This window comes from Coregonus clupeaformis, chromosome 24 (genome assembly GCF_020615455.1).
Source record: "Coregonus clupeaformis isolate EN_2021a chromosome 24, ASM2061545v1, whole genome shotgun sequence".
Lineage (NCBI taxonomy): Eukaryota > Metazoa > Chordata > Actinopteri > Salmoniformes > Salmonidae > Coregonus > Coregonus clupeaformis.
Genome location: NC_059215.1, coordinates 46,572,347 through 46,591,553, shown reverse-complemented (window position 1 = coordinate 46,591,553; position 19,207 = coordinate 46,572,347). Strand labels below are relative to the sequence as shown.

At 40.4% G+C, this 19,207-nt stretch overlaps 1 protein-coding gene across 1 annotated transcript; it reads right to left on the bottom strand.

Moving 5' to 3' along the window:
- Positions 1-10,092: 10,092 nt before the first annotated feature.
- LOC123481807 (amphoterin-induced protein 3-like) lies at positions 10,093-11,990 on the bottom strand. Its single transcript, XM_045206898.1, has one exon. It carries the CDS (start codon positions 11,857-11,859, stop codon positions 11,257-11,259), a length of 603 nt encoding a protein of 200 aa, XP_045062833.1. The 5' UTR covers positions 11,860-11,990; the 3' UTR covers positions 10,093-11,256.
- Between the last annotated feature and the right edge of the window lie 7,217 nt (positions 11,991-19,207).

Genomic DNA, 19,207 nt, shown 5'->3' with positions numbered 1-19,207 from the left:
TTTTTTCTCAATTTGTCTGTCATAGTTGACGTGTACCTATGATGAAAATTACAGGCCTCTCTCATCTTTTTAAGTGGGAGAACTTGCACAATTGGTGGCCGACTAAATACTTTTTTTCCCCACTGTATGTATGTATGTATATGTACAATATCTGACAGTAAAGTACATTTTTGAAGCTGTGGTGGTTCTGTAATAGTTGACTGTTTTACACACATTATTTATTTTTATTATGACACCACTATATCCTCAAAATAAGTAGCCAGTGAGTGTGTGGTTATTCATTTTAAATTCCTCCCCTCAGTCTCAAGACTGCAAGAGTCTTTACGCAGAGTCAATGCAGAGGGAGTCTACATGAGACGTCTGAGGCTGCGTGTATTAAGGCGACGGCAGTATTTTGTTCCTGGCCCAAACTCTTTGTGGCATATAGATGGCCACCATAAGCTTATCAGGTCAGTGATATTAGCAGATAAACAATGCATCTTTCTATATGTTTCATTACAATTGTTATACAATAAAGTTATATTTTTTCATGTGTTTGCAACAGGTGGAGATTTGTTGTCCACGGTGGGGTGGATGGATTCAGTCGTTTAGTGGTCTACCTGACTGTGGCCGGCAATAATAGAGCTCATACGGTCTTACAGAGCTTTATCGCGCTGTTGAGCAGTATGGGCTGCCATCAAGGGTACGGTCTGACAAAGGGGGGAGAATGCAGATGTAGCAGAATTCATGATCAGAAGCAGAGGTACCGACAGGAATTCACACATCACAGGCAGAAGTGTCCACAATCAGCGGTAAAGTAATATGTTTGGCAACTAGGCTCACACAACTAACATACTAGTTGAATGTACTTTAGCATATGTCATAAATTAACAATTTCTCAATTTTATCCTAAACACAGAATAGAGAGGATGTGGAGAGATGTTTATGAACATGCCCTGGACCTCTTCTATCAGATCTTTCATTCATTGGAAGATCAGGAGACACTGAATCCAGACAATGAAGTCCATCTTTTCGCTCTGCACCGGATTTTCCTTCCACTGGTTCAGCAAAGCCTCGACTCTTTTCGAGATGCTTGGAACTTCCACGGTCTTAGAACTGAAAGGAATCAGTCACCACAGCAACTCTGGAGAAGTTAAAGAGAGCAAGGCCCCTAAGGAGGATCCTACTGAGGTTAACAATGAACTTTAAACACTTTCTTAAAATTGTTTCCCCAAAGGAATTATGGGAGAAAAAAATGGTGCTAAATGTGATACTTTAAATGAAACATTTACTATAGATTATTGTCTCTTTAAAATCTCCCGAGCTTTTAAAGATCAACCTGTGAGCTGTAGTTTCTACAGTGCATACTATGCAAAGCTGTATTATTTTAAAAAACTGAATAAGTAACATTTAATTTCTCCCTGCCTTGGTGACCAAAAATAACAATCTTGTGTAAGGACATGTCAAACTAGTTTTAAGTACAAGACTGATTATGCTTGTCATCCATTCAGGTTCCTGAAGAATATGGGATCGATTGGAACGGACCTCACTGCCTTCATCGAGGCACTGTGTCAGTCCCCGAGGTTCAGCTGGCCCATGAGCTCTCAGATGAAGAGGTTGCAATTTTGCCAGCTCCAGGAGTTTCTGTTACTGATGCACTTAGACTATATGTAGAGACTGTGGAAGTGTTATCAAGAATCTTAGACTGATGTCCAACCCATGTTTTTATTTGTTGTGTTAGAACAAGCAAGGAAAAACTGAAAGTTTACTTTCCTTTTAAAAGAAAGGAAAAAAGCTGTTTCTTTGAAGCTTCCTGTCTCATTATGGTCCACAGAATGACTAACATGAATGCTGTACTGTTAGCACTGAAGGTGCAGAACAGTTTGATTTTAGTAAATGGAAGAAAAAAAAGTCAACTACTGCACAGTGTGTTAATGTTTTCAAAGACACTGAACTTGTGTCAATTCATCTGAACTGTGTATGCATTGACATTAGGGCTGGGCAATATGGAGAAAATCAAATATCACATTTTTGACCTAACACCTTGATGTCGATATTGCAACGATATTGTAAGGTTGACAATTGGTGCATTCACAAAATATCTTCCACATTTAGATTTCGGATAAATAACTATCATATTGTGGATATAATGACTAAGTGGTAAAAGGCAAATAATAGAACAGCTAGAACAGTCTGGTAAGTTCAGAAAATGACATCACTTTACTGTAATGCAGCCTTTGAAACCAGGAAAAGACTAAACTTACCATGTAACGATATTACACTTCTTCAAAATCTAATGGTGCTTTTCCATTACATGGTACCTACTCGCCTCGCCTCGCCTTTTTTGGTTTTCCATTACGAAAAAAAGTACCTGGTACCTGCTAACATATACTTTTTTTAGCACCTGCTCAGTCGAGGTTCCAAGCGAGCTGAGGCGAGCCGAGAAGGTAACTTTTAGACATTTTGTCCTGCACCTCACACAGCGTCTCAACATTGGGGCTAGCAGGACCGAGTCTTCTCTTGATTTTTAGCCGTTGCAATGAAAGTTCTGTTTAACCGTGTAACTAAACCAACGTAGAGGTGAATAGCGCCACCCAGTGTATTGGAATGTGTTCAGTAGCTCTGCATCAATCCATTATCCGGAATTGATTTGTCTTGGCTTGATGCAGAGGGTAACCAATCAGGCGTTAGGTTCCGCCTACCAACTTTTGATGGGTCAGTTTGACAGTTTTAAGTAATTCAGGAAGCACTCCAACGCAGGACCATGAAATGTAAATGTAAATAGTGAAATTATTATATATGTATTTTACATAAAATGAATCGGTATTTGAATTAATTAATGACACATTTAATAACACATTTATGTATTTAATTCTAATTTTAATTAATTAATGACACATTTAAGTAATTATTTAATGGTGTATTTATTTATTTAATTGTGGCACTTTTAGTCCTCCATAGTCATTGACTACAACAACAATATCTAATCCATGTTTTATAAATACAATGTGATTCCATAACCTTATGGGCAGCCACAACTATAGTGTATGAAAATAAACATTCATACTCAGATGTGTTTCTGTGCCAAAATGTATAAACCTACAATAGTCTACGCCATCTAAATCTAATCTCAAAATGAGATGGCAAGTATCATGAAATAATTAATCCCTACGTTTAAAATATATTGTTTTAAAATATATGCCATGTAAAAAAAAAAAAACTAAATGTTTCTGGAATACATTTCAAAGCAATAAATGCATTGAACAAAAAAAGTACACAATTCTGAGTACATTTTGCATGATGAAAATATACATCCATATTTTTTATGGGGGTGTGAGAATTATGTATGTTATTAAAATATATGATCATACATTTTAAAATATGTCACGTTCTTTGATATATGGCCATATATTACTTTTCCATATGGGTACGTTTTTTTTTTGTTTTTTTTTAAGGGACCCAAGGAAGAGTAGCTTCTGCTTCTGCAAAGCTAATGGGGATCCAGATAAACAAAAAAACAAAAAAACAAAAAAAAAGTACCAAGGACAGCAATAGGAATTCCCGCTATTTGACAGTTAGGTCCAACAGATTAAAGTGGAAGATGCAATTTTTTTTATAATGGAAAAACAATAAGCAGTCTATTGTTATAACTTGATGTTGCTAAACAGACTTCCTACAGTCACTGACACCTTTCATTCAATGGGCATCACACACAGGCGTAATGAGCTGTGTTCTTTTAAGAGTGATGTTCTAAGAACACCTGAGAGAGCATACCGTTTAGTATGGGAGAATGCAGAGCGCTTAAAATATTACTTCGACGTGACCTCTAACCTAAACAGGAAACTGCATCATCAGGCAGCTGTGTCAACAAAGCTTGCTTTTATGTTAGCTAGCTGCTTCTGTTTACATTGTACCCAATGTAGCAGTGTGAGCAACGAGTGCTAGCAATTCAGTGAACAATATCCCAGAATGGAAATATTTAACACGAATAACAAGTAAACAAGTAACAATTGATTTTCTCAGTACCTGTTAGTGAATTAAGCTGACACCGACCAGAATAATTTTAAGTGGGGTCCTCCTCTTGCAAATAAAGCCCCACAGTGGAGGTGTCATAATACCCATAAAACCTAGCGGTCAAACAGGGAAATGTTTCAAATCGTTTTTCCACCATTCATTTTTCCCTTCGGGGATTTTAGAAACACTTAAAATAAGAGCTGTGTTTTGTGTAGGCTTGCCCTGGTGTGACGTTTTGATAACCATGCAAATCTTTCTCATTCAAGGTGACTTTTATCAATATATTCGGCTCTATTTACACTCAGATTAAAAAATGCAAATTAGCATCAAGATAGACATCATGCAAGACTACAAATCCCTGCAAGCTCCTGCACGTTATCTCTAGCTGACACCTTTGCTAACAGGTATTGTGTCAATTAAAAACGTGCACAAGACAGTTCACAGAATTGTCAATTTACTTCATTTATCTAACATTAAATGGTTAATCCAGAGGATTTTACCTTTGCCTTGATTCGGCAGTCTCGTCCAGATTATCGTATTTGTATTTCTATATGATAGCCACATTAGCAGCTAGCAATTCATTAGCATTTAATTTTTGGGGGGTAAATAGAAGCTAATATATTGATAAAAGTGACCTTGTCCTAGAGAGATTTACATAGTTTTCAAAACCTCATGCCAGGGTAAGCCTACACGAAACACAGCCCTTATTTTAAGTGTTTCTAAAATCCCCTATGGGAAAAATGAATTGTTGAAAAACAAATGGAACCATTTCCCTGTTTGACCACTAGGTTTTATGGGTACTACTTTACATTTTAGTCATTTAGCAGACACTCTTATCCAGAGCAACTTACAGTTAGTGAGTACATACATTTTCATACTGGTCCCCCGTGGGAATCGAACCCACAACCCTGGCATTGCAAGCGCCATGCTCTACCAACTGAGCTACACGGGACTACTATGACTACTGTGGTACTCTATTGCTTGGTCTGCTGCTACATCTTTGTGGACGTATGACAGGTAAGCTTTCATGCGTTGTACAGAGGCTGAAGCAAAACAAAAAAAAAGAGAAATAAGCTATTTTGCTTACTGTTTTAAGATTGATAAATAGCCAGAATAGTGATGTTTCACTATGATGCTAATAATGCATTAGGACTGCTGGTGTTTTATTTCCAATGAGCAGGCTTGCATTGTGATAAATTCATACAACTAACACCCATGCCACAGGAGGTTGGTGGTACCTTAATTGGGGAGGACGGGCTTGTGGTAATGGCTGGAGCGGAATCGGTGGAATTGTATCAAATACATCTAACACGTGGTTTGATGCCATTCCATTAACTCCATTCCAGCCATTATTATGAGCCGTCCTCCCCTCAGCAGCCTCCACTAACCCACGCATATTATTAAATGACACTGATGTTCAAGATAGCTTGGTTTTATATTCACCTTCTGCATTGATAACTAATTGATAGGCAATATGATGCAATACAACTAGATTAGAAAGCCTAGACTACTTCATCCTAATATAAACTAAATGCATTGGATACAAAACAAACAATGGTATATTATAAAGAAGAATATGTCCAATTTAATTGTATGCATGCATATCAAACAGGAATATATATTAAATTAAATGAATACACCATTGTAATATTATTAATGCCTTTCTCTCTCCTTGCAGGGGATTAGATAGATTAACTGTGGCCCCCAGATGCCCAAGCCTCAAAACCAGAACCATCGGGAGACATCAACACTTGTAATTTTTTTATCAATATATTAACCATTTTATTGGTTTTCCTGTATATGTGCATGAAACACAGTCCAATGTACAAAATAAGTAAAGTTTAATTTTTCGTACGTACAGGAAACACATGGTCCAAAGAAATGCTTACTTGCAGGTTCCTTCTCGACAATCCAACAACAATAAGAAATAATAAAATATAAGAATATGAACATAAAGTAAATGGCTCAGTAGAATAAACCTTTTAACATCCCCAAGTGAGGGACATCAAGGAGATTAACGTTCAAAAGCTTGTTAAGTACATGAGGGTAAATGTTGGCATGACAGACAAAGGTTTTTTATACACAGGACAGGAGTTTACAGGTTTTTGTTCCAGCCTTTCACTAACACCTCATTCAACTAATGTTGGTCTAAATTGTAGATTATGAATAGTTGAACATGGTGTTTGCTGGGCAGGAATAAACTTGCTCACAGTGCAGTACCCTGGGGCAGAAATCACCCACTTCTGTATTTTAGAAGAGCTTCATATTTTACAATGAGCTGACAATTCTGCATGATAGAGAATAACGTGTGGATCTACTTCTAACAGTGATGTTGCACACTGCTGAATAAACTCCTGACTAAACTCCTGGGATAGAGTGATTTTCCTGGTGGACGGGAGGTTCCCAAGTTCTTTACATCTGTTTGGGTAATTGGGTGGGATGTGCTTCAACCTGAGGAGAACAGAGCAGAAACAAAAGGCCAAGGGAGGAGAAATTAACCTCACTGCTCAGATTTCAGTGCTACTTTGTTAATGTGCAATAGTTTTGTAAACAGATTTGCATTTTCATAGGCTTGATCAAGTTGTAACCAATTTACTTTTAACTGATCATTTCATTATTCAAAATAAATAAATATATATGCAAAGGTGAAACACGAGGGGAGGGGAAAGTGCCAAGAAGAAAGTTGTCTAACATTAGGTAAACAGACACTGCGTGCATGAATTGACTGATCATGTAAGAATGCACAAATAACTTGGCTGGCTAGCAAGCCTAGATTAAACAGAACACAGCTAGCTGCATTTCCTATGTTTTTTGATCAGATGTTGTTAAAATGTCTTACCTCCAACCCAGTTGGGCACAACTTTTGTCCTGCCATGCCAATGTCATGTTGTGAAATGAACGCATCACCTTCATCTGTCCCTGAAAACAAATAAAAATTAACTATTTGCTACATTTGTCATTAGCTGGCCCTAAACAGCTGATAACCAGGAGGAGATCGCCTGCTAGCTAGCCATTGCGTCTGACAAGCTAATTTAGCTTGGCTAGCGGGCTGATAAACAGCAGTGACTCAACATTTAAATAAAAAATGTATACGAAAGTAATTTGATGAACATTGTAACATAATTTGGTGAATAAATAAATGTAATACTTACATTTTAAAAAGTTGTTCCTTATTCCTCTGGAACATTTTCTCCCAAAAGAGGACTTCAGTCCGCCATTAATTACGATGGGAACTACACATGCGGAGATCATCCATTCACCCACACCACGTCTCAGAAAGACACGGCGGTTGGAACAAAAAATCTCAAATTTGGACCCCAGACCAAAGGACATATTTCCACCGGTCTAATGTCCATTGCTCGTGTTTCTTGGCCCAAGCAGGTCTCTTCTTCTTATTGGTGTCCTTTAGTAGTGGTTTCTTTACAGCAATTCGACCACAAAGGCCTGATTCACACAGTCCCCTCTGAACAGTTGATGTTGAGATGTGTCTGTGACTTGAACTCTGTGAAGCATTTATTTGGGCTGCAATTTCTGAGGCTGGTAACTCTAATTAACTTAACCTCTGCAGCAGAGGTAACTCTGGGTCTTCCATTCCTGTGGCGGTCCTCATGAGAGCCAGTTTCATCATAGCGCTTGATGGTTTTTGCGACTGCACTTGAAGAAACGTTCAAAGTTCTTGATATTTTCCGTATTGACTGACCTTCATGCCTTAAAGTAATGATGGACTGTCGTTTCTCTTTGCTTATTTGAGCTGTTCTTGCCATAATATGGACTTGGTCTTTTACCAAATAGGGCTATCTTCTGTATACCCCACCTACCTTGTCACAATACAACTGATTGGCTCAAATGCATTACGATGGAAAGAAATTCCACAAATTAACTTTAAAGAAGGCACACCTGTTAATTGAAATGCATTCCAGGTGACTACCTCATGAAACTGGTTGAGAGAATGCCAAGAGTACGCAAAGCTGTCATCATGGCAAAGGGTGGCTATTTGAAGAATCTCAAATATAAAATATATTTTGATTTGTTTAGCACTTTTTTGGTTACTACATGATTCCATATGTGTTATTTAATAGTTTTGATGTCTTCACTATTATTCTACAATTTAAAAAATAGTACAAATAAAGATAAACCCTGGAATGAGTAGGTGTGTCCAAACTTTCGACTGGTAGTGTATATATATATATATATATAAATACAGTGCATTCGGAAAGTATTCAGACCCATTGACTTTTTCCACATTTTGTTACGTTACAGTCTTATTCTAAAATTGATTAAATTGCTTTTTTTCCTCATCAATCTACACACAATACCCCATAATGACAAAGCAAAAACTGGTTTTAGAAAGTTTTGCAAATTTATAAAAAAACAACAACAACTGAAATATCACATTTACATAAATTTTCAGACCCTTTACTCAGTACTTTGTTGAAGCACCTTTGTCAGCGATTACAGCCTCGAGTCTTCTTGGGTATGACGCTACAAGCTTGGCACACCTGTATTTGGGGAGTTTCTCCCATTCTTCTCTGCAGATCCTCTCAAGCTATGTCAGGTTGGATAGGGAGCGTCGCTGCACAGCTATTTTCAAGTCTCTCCAGAGATGTTCGATCGGGTTTAAGTCCGGGCTCTGGCTGGGCCACTCAAGGACATTCAGAGACTTGTACCGAAGCCACTACTGCGTTGTCTTGGCTGTGTGCTTAGGGTCATTTTCCCGTTGGAAGGTAAACCCTTACCCCAGTCGGAGGTCCTGAGTGAGGATCAACCTAAAAATAAACGTTTCCAGAACAGGCGAAATTTTCACTCCTGTTCTCACTTTACGTTTTACCGGTCAGGAAACATATGGCTTTGTTCCCAGAACCAATCGGAAACCAAAAACATACGTTCCCACGACTTTCAAGGAACCAAATGTGCTAGCTGGGTGGTCTCTTTGCCACTGACCTAATGTTCTCACTGTCAGAGCCTTTAGCTTTGCTGAATTCTCCTATCACATCTCTACATCCATGTCTGCTGTGTGTGTCCGCCCCCGTTTTTTGGTGTACCCGCACTCCCATTTCTAATACTGCGGTGAGTCTGCCATTTAAAGCCTGCTAGATTAAAACAACATAACAAAGCAAAAACAAACCATCATATTACACTTCAGATTTGCTTGGAGAAAGTGGCAGGGACATCCTATCATTTGTCACTTCGGCTCTCATTTGGGGGGTGTCTGTAACCAAAGTGTTCTGCTCTGATGGATCAAAGAGATGCAGCCTTTGTGGGCTATTCCAGCTGGTGGTGTGTTTTTGGCTTGTTGTTGACACGCTTATTGAGGTTCCTGTGCTGCCAGTGCCACACGCCAGATAAACATGACCATCATAGACCTAACGTCATTGTTGTTGGGACTAGATTGTGTTGCAACAAGTTGATAGGAGATATGTGTGGTATAGTGTTTCTAGGAGTTTCAACATTGGTTACATTTTGGGTTCTGTAGAATCCGAATGTTACTAAGTAGCACAGGAGGCTGCTGAGGGGAGGATGGCTCATTCATCCCCCTTCCTCTCCCCTGTCCCCCAGGTTGTTTCTGTAAATGAGAATGTGTTCTCAGTCAATTTACCTGGTAAAATAAGGATTACAAAACTTTAAAAAAATGTCTGGAAGGGAGCAATTGGAATGGCATCAAACAAATGGAAACCATGTATTTGATACCATTCCACTAATTCCGCTCCAGCCATTACCACAAGCCCGTCCTCCCCAATTAAGGTAACACAGGTAGACTCACCTCACAGGAAGAGGATTGTGGTTTTCAGGGAAGGCTTGTGCGTGAACAGGCAGTAGTTTGTAAACATTAATTGAATTGATTAAATTGCCACCTATATGTTATTAAAGGCCCTACTTTAGGATTATCAGATTAAATGGCATGAAAATTTCTCTTTTGCAGTCCAATCTTTCAAAGTGCGGGGTGGCCTTTTTTCCTCCAGCAAAATCTTCTTAATCTTGCTAGATTTTGTGTTAGTATTTTAATACATTCTGTCTTTTCTTTTTTACATGCTCTCAGTCCCAACAATGACAAGCACACATTTTAATTTAAGGGTCCAATAAAGATGTATTAAATCGGGATCAGGAGTTTGTATAGAGTACCTAAATGGTTTATATCAAAGTGGTTACATTAACTGTACAGAATTAACAAGGTTAATGATACAACAAAATATAATGAACTTCATCCAACTATCTTCTAGCTGTAATCTACTTAATTTCCCTAGATATAAAACCATTTACATTTGCTTTAGATACATCGACATCTACCTGTAATCACACTATAATCATTTCAATTCCAAACACACTATTGCTCTAACAGCTTTCGTGGAAGTCCAAAATAAATCTCCCAATAGGAATCTTCTTCACTGTTGCCCAATTCTGTCCCACCCATTTCACACACAAGTGTCCACTCATACACTCCCATTTACGAATTTTAAATGAATTAAATTAACTAATGTTGACAAATTTGGAAAAAAACTAATGTTAGTGGAAATCTGTCTGAAATCTGCCCATCCTTACACCAATGTAATGCTTTTAAATTTGTGAAGGGAGCAGAATGCGTCCACACAGAAGGGGAGATCATGTTTCTGAGGAGAGGAGAAGTTATTAACTGAGAGCAGATAAGAACGTCTCCAGTGCCATAGCTTCATAGTCCGGACATTTTAGTGTTCCACTGCAATGTTGGCTGAATTCAATCAACTTTGCTCCAACCCTCCCCAATAGCATGGGCAATTTTATATAGTCTAATCCTGCAAAACTCAACACCTGGTCTTCAATGAGACAAAGAGGAGAGGAAATAGGAGGAACATTAATTAGTATGAGCCCTTGTACAGTCCTGTGGGGAGCTCTCTTTCACTCTCTTCATGGCTCAGCGATTATTCCCGAGGATAGTCCGGTTAGATGAAGCCTTCCACCAGAGAAATAGGACAGGAATGAGGATGTAATTACAGTCTTCCATTGTTATTTTTCAGTCAGGGGCTCAATGTTTAACTAGGTCAGTCCAATGGTGTCCCACTCCCACTGCAGTGTGGACTGCTCCGTGGCAAGAGCCACCCTCAGGCCCCCGTTCTGATCCTCCAGCATGGGCTCCATGAACACTACGTGCTTGTTGCTCAGTGTGGGGGAGAAGATGGAGGCCAGGGTGCCCGGGTTGTAGGCCGGGATGGGGATGGCCGGGGGCTGCTTACAGCACCCACACCGGCAGGGTGTCAGGTAAAGGTACAGGATGACAACCAGGGAGACCACTCAGCCCAGCAAAGTGGTGTAGCCTGTGTTGAAGGAGTCAGGCATGGCACTGACCACGGTGTCATTCACCTCCCTGGTTGCGTTCAGCATGTGTTTGTTGTCCCGGGTCGTACACACATAGACTCCCGTGTCATTCACCCTGGCTGCTGGTATCTCCAAGGTCCCGTTATGGAACACGTTGATGCGGGTGTCATTGAAGCTTGTCTGGGTCAGGTGCTCCTGATTTGGTGAGACCCACATGTATGACAGCTCTTTACCCCGGAGGGAGGTTTGGCAGTCCAGTTGCACCCTCTCCCCCTCATACACTATGAGGTTGGAGATGAGAACAACAACAGGCAGTGAGACCACCTTCCCCACCGTGCAGTTCTGGAAGTAGCGGGAGTGCTGGAGGATCCGTACTGAGGCGCGGGGCTCGCCGTAGATCAGACAGGTGTTCTCTTCTGTAAAGTCCCTCTGCTCCCAGGGCCAGAACACACTGTACATGGAGCACTCACACACCAGTGAGTTGTTATGGAGGTACAGTCCCTTCTGCACTGACCCCGGTAGTGCCTTCACATCCTCCCAGGGTAGTGTGGTCAGACGGTTGGAGGACAGGTCCAGCATGGTGAGAAACGGATGACTGTGGTCCTGTATGGAAAAGAAAGGGAATTCTGTGATTTGGTTGAGGCTGTGTCCCACCCTCCACACAGGTTTTATTTTATTTATTTATTTCACCTTTATTTAACCAGGTAAGTCAGTTGAGAACAAGTTCTCATTTACAACTGCGACCTGGCCAAGATAAAGCAAAGCAGTGCGATAAAAACAACAACACAGAGTTACATATGGGGTAAAACAAAACATAAAGTCAAAAATACAACAGAAAATATATATACAGTGTGTGCAAAGTTATGGAGGTAAGGCAATAAATAGGCCAAAGTACAAAATAATTACAATTAGTATTAACACTGGAATGAAAGATGTGCAAGAGATGATGTGCAAATAGAGATACTGGAATGCAAATGAGCAAAATAAATAACAATATGGGGATGAGGTAGTTGGGTGGGCTAATTTCAGATGGGCTATGTACAGGTGCAGTGATCAGTAAGGTGCTCTGACAACTGATGCTTAATGTTAGTGAGGGAGATAAGAGTCTCCTGCTTCAGAGATTTTTGCAATTCGTTCCAGTCATTGGCAGCAGAGAACTGGAAGGAATGGCGGCCAAAGGAGGTCTTGGCTTTGGGGATGACCAGTGAGATATACCTGCTGGAGCGCATACTACGGGTGGGTGTTGCTATGGTGACCAATGAGCTAAGATAAGGCAGGGATTTGCCTAGCAGTGATTTATAGATGGCCTGGAGCCAGTGGGTTTGGCGACGAATATGTAGTGAGGACCAGCCAACAAGAGCGTACAGGTCACAGTGGTGGGTAGTATATGGGGCTTTGGTGACAAAACGGAGGGCACTGTGATAGACTACATCCAATTTGCTGAGTAGAGTGTTGGAGGCTATTTTGTAAATGACATCGCCGAAGTCAAGGATCGGTAGGATAGTCCGTTTTACGAGGGCATGTTTGGCAGCATGAGTGAAGGAGGCTTTGTTGCGAAATAGGAAGCTGATTATAGATTTATCTTTGGATTGGAGATGCTTAATGTGAGTCTGGAAGGAGAGTTTACAGTCTAACCAGACACCTAGGTATTTGTAGTTGTCCACATACTCTAGGTCAGACCCGTCGAGAGTAGTGATTCTAGTCGGGTGGACGGGTGCCAGCAGCGTTCGATTGAAGAGCATGCATTTAGTTTTACTTGTGTTTAAGAGCAGTTGGAGGCTACTGAAGGAGTGTTGTATGGCATTGAAGCTCGTTTGGTGGTTTGTTAACACAGTGTCCAATGAAGGGCCAGCTGTATACAAAATGGTGTCGTCTGCGTAGAGGTGGATCTGAGAGTCACCAGCAGCAAGAGCAACATCATTGATATACACGGAGAAAAGAGTCGGCCCAAGAATTGAACCCTGTGGCACCCCCCATAGAGACTGCCATAGGTCCAGACTGGGCAGGCTGGAGAATCTGCCTGGGCCCAGCCAGCCCAGCTGGTTGTAGCTGAGGTCCAGGGTGGCGGTGGTAGGATGCAGGAGGAGGGGAAGTCTGGTGAGGCCCTGGGAGCCACAGCTCAGTGTGTCCGAGATACAGAGACAGATAGAGGGACAGGTCCCCTCGGTGGAGTGTAGCAAGAGACACAGCAGCACCACAGTGGTGCCTGGAGAGAAGAGAGAGGTCATTCTGCTCTGGCCCTAGGTGAGGAAAGAGATTTGTTATTTAAATGGGGCTCCCTGGTTGAATGAAAACAAAAGAGGGTAATTCTGCGGTAACAGAATGACGCTGAGACTCCGATCTTTCACTTTAAAGGCCCAGTGCAATCAAAAACGTGATTTTCCTGTGTTTTATATATATTTCCACACTGTGGTTGAAATACTGTGAAATTGTGAAAATGATGACAGGGGAGCACAGTATAGCACAGTAGAGTACAGTACAGCACAATAGAGTAGAGTTCATTCAAGTAGTTCAATAACCCACAGTACAATACAGTAAATTATACTGTACTCTAGTGTGCTCTACTGTACTGTATTATACTGACCTATACTGTACTCTACTTTTCTTTACTGTACTGTACTAATTTGTACTGTGCTCTACTGTACTGTGAATATATGTATTTATATATATATATATATATATACAGTGGGGAAAAAAAGTATTTAGTCAACCACCAATTGTGCAAGTTCTCCCACTTAAAAAGATGAGAGAGGCCTGTAATTTTCATCATAGGTACACGTCAACTATGACAGACAAAATGAGAAAATAAAATCCAGAAAATCACATTGTAGGATTTGTAATGAATTTATTTGCAAATTATGGTGGAAAATAAGTATTTGGTCAATAACAAAAGTTTCTCAATACTTTGTTATATACCCTTTGTTGACAATGACACAGGTCAAACGTTTTCTGTAAGTCTTCACAAGGTTTTCACACACTGTTGCTGGTATTTTGGCCCATTCCTCCATGCAGATCTCCTCTAGAGCAGTGATGTTTTGGGGCTGTCCCTGGGCAACACAGACTTTCAACTCCCTCCAAAGATTTTCTATGGGGTTGAGATCTGGAGACTGGCTAGGCCACTCCAGGACCTTGAAATGCTTCTTACGAAGCCACTCCTTCGTTGCCCGGGCGGTGTGTTTGGGATCATTGTCATGCTGAAAGACCCAGCCACGTTTCATCTTCAATGCCCTTGCTGATGGAAGGAGGTTTTCACTCAAAATCTCACGATACATGGCCCCATTCATTCTTTCCTTTACACGGATCAGTCGTCCTGGTCCCTTTGCAGAAAAACAGCCCCAAAGCATGATGTTTCCACCCCCATGCTTCACAGTAGGTATGGTGTTCTTTGGATGCAACTCAGCATTCTTTGTCCTCCAAACACGACGAGTTGAGTTTTTACCAAAAAGTTATATTTTGGTTTCATCTGACCATATGACATTCTCCCAATCCTCTTCTGGATCATCCAAATGCACTCTAGCAAACTTCAGATGGGCCTGGACAAGCAGGGGGACACGTCTGGCAGTGCAGGATTTGAGTACCTGGCGGCGTAGTGTGTTACTGATGGTAGGCTTTGTTACTTTGGTCCCAGCTCTCTGCAGGTCATTCACTAGGTCCCCCGTGTGGTTCTGGGATTTTGCTCACCGTTCTTGTGATCATTTTGACCCCACGGGGTGAGATCTTGCGTGGAGCCCCAGATCGAGGGAGATTATCAGTGGTCTTGTATGTCTTCCATTTCCTAATAATTGCTCCCACAGTTGATTTCTTCAAACCAAGCTGCTTACCTATTGCAGATTCAGTCTTCCCAGCCTGGTGCAGGTCTACAATTTTGTTTCTGGTGTCCTTTGACAGCTCTTTGGTCTTGGCCATATTGGAGTTTGGAGTGTGACTGTTTGAGGTTGTGGACAGGTGTCTTTTATACTGATAACAAGTTCAAACAGGTGCCATTAATACAGGTAACGAGTGGAGGACAGAGGAGCCTCTTAAAGAAGAAGTTACAGGTCTGTGAGAGCCAGAAATCTTGCTTGTTTGTAGGTGACCAAATACTTATTTTCCACCATAATTTGCAAATAAATTCATAAAAAATCCTACAATGTGATTTTCTGGATTTTCTTTTCTGAATTTGTCTGTCATAGTTGACGTGTACCTATGATGAAAATTACAGGCCTCTCTCATCTTTTTAAGTGGGAGAACTTGCACAATTGGTGGCTGACTAAATACTTTTTTTCCCCACTGTACATATATGCTTTAATTTCTCAAATATAGACTTTCATTTGACACCAAATGTTATGTGATCCTATGAACTTCACATGTTACTGATCATGGGGATTTTTACATGGAAATGCCCCAGAGAGATTTTAATAGTGGATGGGCAGAATACTTTTACAGGGCTAAGGATGAAAAATGTATCACTAAATAAACCATAGAAAGCCTTTATAATCTATAAATTACCTCTCTGTCTAGAAGTTTTATAATCCGTGCACCCTTTTTTTAATCCAGGGAAACAGATGATCTTATCACATATATGCCCTGATAATTATATACATTTATCTCATTGTAGTGGAACTACCACATATTTTATTTAGGAAGAAACAAACATTCATAGTAACAACACTTTGCGATATCCTGATGCATGTTTTCATTAAGAATGTTCTGACTTTGTAGTCAAGAGTAAAAGTACCAGGGGTTAATATACAGAATAGCAGTTAATTTTACCTGAAGAGTAACTCCCCTCTCTCTACAAGTGACTCAAAGGGTTGTCATCATCGTCACCAAAATGCTATTAAAACTTGATCGCTGCCACTGACTCATAAGTGTCATGAATCAGATTTAAGAACATGACCACCACATCCAGAGAAGTTAATCACACTATCAGATATTTACTCTACAACACCTCCAAGACCTGCTCAAACAAACTTCTCAAAGAGGATGAATTCTGTTTGTTTCTCTTTCCCCAAAGTACTTTTTCATTATAAACAATCCTTCACACAAGTATCCAATTGTTGCTTCTAACTTCAGGACTTGTCTTTTTCCCCAAAGTTGTATTTCACTATAAGCTATCCACAGGTCAGTCCAAAGTGAAAGCTTCTGATCCTTCTCCCCAGGAGATCAGTCTCTGTCCACTGTGAAAGTTCCTCTGAGGGCTTTATCTGTCCCCAAGCTGCGAGCGGTGCTTTACAAACATCCTGCAGTGCTTTGCGGTGGTTTACAAACACCACACAGCTCACTTAATCTCCCACAATCCCCTCCTGCTGTCTCATTTAGAGCATACCCCTGTGTCTCCCTCACTCTCATGATAAAAACATGATGGTGGTTACCCTCCTTACTCTCTACTGCTATGCCTTCTTTCTCTCTCCCCTTTCTCTCCTTCTCTCTCTCGCGACCCTTCTTTTCTCTTTCTCTCTTTCTCTCCCTCTCTGTCTGTCCTCTTCCCTCTTCAACCTGACTTCTTTGCCCCTCTTTTTGCCATTAACAGAGGATAGGGGATTAGGGGCTTAAAACATGAACATTTAATGCAGTGACCATTACAGTGCCTTCAGAAAGTATTCACATTGACCTTTTCCAAATGTTTTTGTGTTACAAGGAAGATTAAAATTGATAGTTCTTTGGGGGTCAACGATCTACACAGAATACTCTGTAATGTCATAAAAAAATATGAAAAATAAAACACGAATATATCTTGTTAGATAACTATTCAACACCCTGAGTCAATACATGTTAGAATCACCTTTGGCAGCGATTACAGCTGTTAGTCTTTCTGGGTAAGTCTCTAAGCGCTTTGCATATCTGGATTGTACAATATTTGCACATTATTATTTTTAAAATGTTTAATGCTCTGTCAAGTTGGTTGTTGATCATTGCTATACAGCCATTTTAAATTCTTGACATATATTTTCAAGCCGATTTTATTCAAAACTGTAACTAGGCCACTCAGGAACATTCAATGTTGTCTTGGTAAGCAACTCCAGCGTATATTTGGCCTTGTGTTTTAGATTATTGTCCTGCTGAAAGATGAATTTGTCTCCCAGTGTCTGTTGAAAAGCAGACTGAACCAGGTTTTCCTCTAGGATTTTGCCTGTGCTTAGCGCTATTCAGTTAATTTTTATCCACACAAAAAAAACTCCCTAGTCATTGCTGATGACAAGCATACCCAACACATGATGCAGCCACCACCATGCTTCAAAATATGAAGTGGTACTCATTGATATGTTGTGTTGGTTTTCGCCCCAAACATAACTTTTGTATTCAGGACATAAAGTTAAATTATTTGCCACATTTTTTGCAGTTTTACTTTAGTGCCTTATTGCAAACAGGATGTATGTTTTGGAATATTTATATTCTGTAGAGGCTTCCTTCTTTTCACTCTGACATTTAGGTTAATATTGTGGAGTAACTACAATGTTGATCCACCTCAGTTTTCTCCTATCACAGCCATTAAACTCTAACTGTTTTAAGTAACATTAAACACCTATTTCACACAGTGAGTCCATGCAACTTATTATGTGACTTGTTAAGCACATTTTTACTCCTGAACTTATTTAGGCTTGCCATAACAAAGGGGTTAAATACTTGATGACTCAAGACATTTCAGCTTTTCATGTTTAATTAATTTGTAAAAGTTCTAAAAACATAATTCCATTTTGACATCATGGGGTATCGTGTGTAGGCCAATGACACAGAAATGTAATCAATTTTAAATGCAGGCTGTAACACTTGACAGTGTGTTATACTTAAACTGTTAAAACTGATGGATTGACTGAATCCCTGAGGATTAAGAGAGGGATACAGTGTGTGTGTGTGTAAACTCCCAATCTCTCTCTCTCTCTCTCTCTCTCTCTCTCTCTCTCTCTCTCTCTCTCTCTCTCTCTCTCTCTCTCTCTCTCTCTCTCTCTCTCTCTCTCTCTCTCTCTCTCTCTCTCTCTCTCTCTCTCTCTCTCTCTCTCTCTCTCTCTCTCTCTCTCTCTCTCTCTCTCTCTCTCTCAGATAAGCTTTATTAGCATGAATGACAAGGCCACTGTTACTAAAGTGAAGTGAGATAATGACAACAATACCCATGAAAAATAAATATTAGTATTTGGCAGTACGTCCAACCGGCTTCACAACCGCAGACAACGTGTAACCACTCCAGCCCAGGACCTCCACTTCTGTATTTTTCACATGCGGGATCGTCTGAGACCAGCCACCCAGTCAGCTGATGAAACTGAGGAGTATAGAGTACCACAGTATGAGTCATAATCAGGGGCGCACCTTTCACTGGGGACGGGGGGGACATGACCTCCCCACATTCTAAAATAGCCTTTTTGACCCCTCCCCCCAGTTTTATCATTGCACTGTGATACAAAGAAAGTGGCGTCGGTGTGCTTTAGGACCATGCAGACCCCTCAGAGTGTGCGGACAGGCTGTGTGTAGGCAAAGCTTCTGACCAGCATGGTGTTGCTGTCTGCAATTGCTGTCTCTGTGTGTTGCGTTTTTTCTGTTCGTTTCCCACGGGAGGGCCAGTATGAAAATGTATGCACTCACTAACTGTAAGTCGCTCTGGATAAGAGCGTCTGCTGAATGACTAAAATGTAAATCTGTGAATTAACCAATGACATCAGGCCACACCTGGCCATGATTACAGACACCTGTGTGTGTCCTTTGACACTACGTAAACTAGTGACCCACAGTGTTTGTCATTATACCCTGATGAAGACAGCTTGTCTGTCGAAACGTTGGTTAATAAATTATTGCATCTGAGCTCCTAGAGTGTGCAGCTCTCCTAAATAAAAAAAACAAGACAATTGTGCCATCTGGTTTGCTTAATATAAGGAATTTTTAATTATTCGTACTTTTACTTTTACTTTTGATACTTAAGTATATTTTAGCAAATACATTTACTTTTGATACTTAA

Coding starts and splice junctions, on each gene's coding strand:
- LOC123481807 (XM_045206898.1), bottom strand. CDS start 11,859: ATGCTGGACCTGTCCTCCAACCGTCTGACCACACTACCCTGGGAGGAT.